Below are 2,418 nucleotides of genomic sequence, written 5' to 3'. Positions count from 1 at the left end.
CCCCGCGGGGGGAGCCACTCTGGCAATGGAGAGCAAGCGAGAGTGGGCAGGTCCCCAGGGAGAGCTGGGGCCCTCCCTTACCTTCCTACGAGCTGCAGGCAGCATGAAGCTGTGGCCCTGGTGGGGCCAACACCTAAACCAGGACCCTCCCCCTTCATCAGCTGCCCCTTGGCTAGTGCCGCCTGGGGCTAAGGGTGGTCAGAGTTGTGGCTGACCTGCTGCTTGCAACCCAGACTTGCAAAGGGTGGGGTTCCCTGTCCCAGGGGCAGCACGGAAGACCCCTCCAGACCACCCCCACCCCTGACAGAAGTCCAGCACGAACAATGTGGGAAGGAGACAGCCAGCCTTGGGTCACGTGCAGGGTTGGCAGATTCAGGCAGAACCACCTGAGACAAGCTGGATGGGGACGATGTGAGGAGTGTCTGCTCAAGGACACCTGTCCCGCTCCTTACTCAGGTAGAGGTGGTCACCTTCCAGGACAATAGCAGCCAGTCTCTGAATCCTGAGCTCGCCATTGGGTCCTCAGCTCTCTCAAGTGTCCAGCTGGCGAGCCCAGTCTCAAGGAGGTCACGCCACAGAAGCCCCTCTGCATCTGCCCAGTTAAAGCCTTCACGTGCCCTTGGCCAATGCCCAGCAGGAAGGGACTGGCAGACAGACGACTCCTCTCCAGGCTGAGCACCTGAGTCCTGCTGGCCCGGCACATGTGGATGCGCCAGCTGTGCCAGCCTCCGGCAGTCCCCACGAGCCCCAGCCCTCCTGGCTGATTGAGGCCAGACCAAAGGGAGCCTACTCTTTGAGTTGTCCACACCTCCTGGCCACAGCCACCAACTGCTCCCTTGAACAGGCTCAGGTCAGCTGACCTTGACCCGACAGTGGACACCCCAACTCCCCACAGGAGGACAGGACCTTGGGAGCCCCCATTACAGCCCCCATCGGGTTGTCCACCCACCGCCCAGGGGAGGTATCCCACCCTCTCAAACCAATGAGAGGACAAAGTCATCTTTTATTCAGGGTCACATCAGACAGCAAGCCGCCATGGGCGCCGGGGAGTCTCTGTACAGCACGGACCTGCTCCCAACGTTGGCTGAGGATTTTTGAAAGTCAAGATTTCATATACAGAAAAAATCCATCTGCTAAACGCTCTGCCTCCTGAGGCCCTCAGGCAACATGGCACACCTGGAAGAGGTAAAGGCCTCCACAGACACGCCCCCGTGCTGGCAGTGGGGGGAGGGAGGCCCAGCAGAGCCACTCCACCAGTGGCCAGGCCCTGCAGTGAGCCCAGGCAACAGGTCCACTGCTGGTCACAGGACGCCCAGCTCCTTGGCACATGCAGCAGCTCCGGCCCCACAGGCCACCTCAGCACTGAGTGGAGATGGGCTTGTGGTTCACACACACGAAGAGCACAGAATTTAGGAACAAAGACAAAAGGATTTTTTTCACAGGAGTGGGTCAAATACACAGAAGTGGTAAATCAAAGAGTACTTTTAAGTTGATCAAAAAACAGAATGCTGAAGGTGCATCAACGCCTGCCGGCACGCAGTGAAGTCACCACCCGCTGTCTGGTGGCCCCCAGGCACAGCACCTTCCAAACACTAAACACTGTGCAGGTGACATCATTAAGCAGAGACACAGAGGAGGAAGACATTGGCAATCCAGGGAGTCACAGATCCCCAAGCCTGAGAGGGTGCACACTGGCCCTGCCCCTGAACCCAGCTGTCCATCCCTCTGTGCCAGGTAGCCAGCCTCTAGGAACTAGACACAGATCTGCTGTGAAATGATCTTTGGGAGCCTGTCTCCAGGGCAAACAAAGGTCTGGACCACAAGTGCGGAGCCTGTGGAGCAGGTGGGACCCAGGGAACCGCTGAGGGTCTCCTCCTGCCACCAGCGCAGCACATGGAAGGCTGCAGGTGTGAAGGGAAGCGGGCAGTGTGACCAGGCAAGAACAGCTCAGCCTCAGTGAGAAAGCAGATTTTCAACTTCAGCACAACAGCCCGTGTGCTCCCCTAAGAGAAACCTGCTCGTTTCTAGTGAACACAAGCATGTCTTAAACACTAAGGCCAGACAGAGCCCACACCCTCTGACCCACCCTTGGCCACCTGCCAGGCCCCGCCCCTGCCTGCCAGGTCAGAGTTCTGCACTAAGAACACACGCAGAGTGTTGGATAGGCATCGAGTTTTATATTTTTAAGTGACCAAATCTAATAAAATGAAAAACAGGTTACTAAAACAGGTCCAAAAGACAATACGGGAGATAAGCTATAAAACCAAAGCGTGAGGCCTCCTCGTGGACATGGAGCCCCTCAGCCCCTGCCAGATGCCAGGGCGAGCATGGGGGCTGGGGATCTCACGTTTCCTCCAAATCCAAACTACACGCTTTGGTTCTTGTTTTCCTTTTAAAGGTTTTTAAAAAGCTAACCCC

At 57.1% G+C, this 2,418-nt stretch overlaps 2 protein-coding genes across 2 annotated transcripts in view; both read right to left on the bottom strand.

Moving 5' to 3' along the window:
- Positions 1 to 703, bottom strand: part of FAM132A (family with sequence similarity 132, member A) — a 4,946-nt gene extending 4,243 nt beyond the window's left edge. Inside the window, exons 1-2 of the mRNA XM_010850230.1 lie at positions 614 to 703; positions 82 to 182 (exon numbers count right to left, since the gene is read on the bottom strand). Coding sequence (XP_010848532.1) covers positions 82 to 182; positions 614 to 703 — 191 coding nt within the window. The remainder of the gene's footprint in view (positions 1 to 81; positions 183 to 613) is intronic.
- A 455-nt stretch (positions 704 to 1,158) lies between these two features.
- The window catches only part of UBE2J2 (ubiquitin-conjugating enzyme E2, J2), a 12,960-nt gene continuing 11,700 nt past the window's right edge, over positions 1,159 to 2,418 (bottom strand). Inside the window, exon 8 of the mRNA XM_010850229.1 lies at positions 1,159 to 1,214. Within this exon, the coding sequence (XP_010848531.1) occupies positions 1,159 to 1,214 (56 nt within the window). The remainder of the gene's footprint in view (positions 1,215 to 2,418) is intronic.

Source organism: Bison bison, unplaced genomic scaffold, assembly GCF_000754665.1.
Source record: "Bison bison bison isolate TAMUID 2011002044 unplaced genomic scaffold, Bison_UMD1.0 scf7180017864289, whole genome shotgun sequence".
Taxonomy (NCBI): domain Eukaryota; kingdom Metazoa; phylum Chordata; class Mammalia; order Artiodactyla; family Bovidae; genus Bison; species Bison bison.
This window is presented reverse-complemented; position numbering and strand designations above follow the sequence as displayed.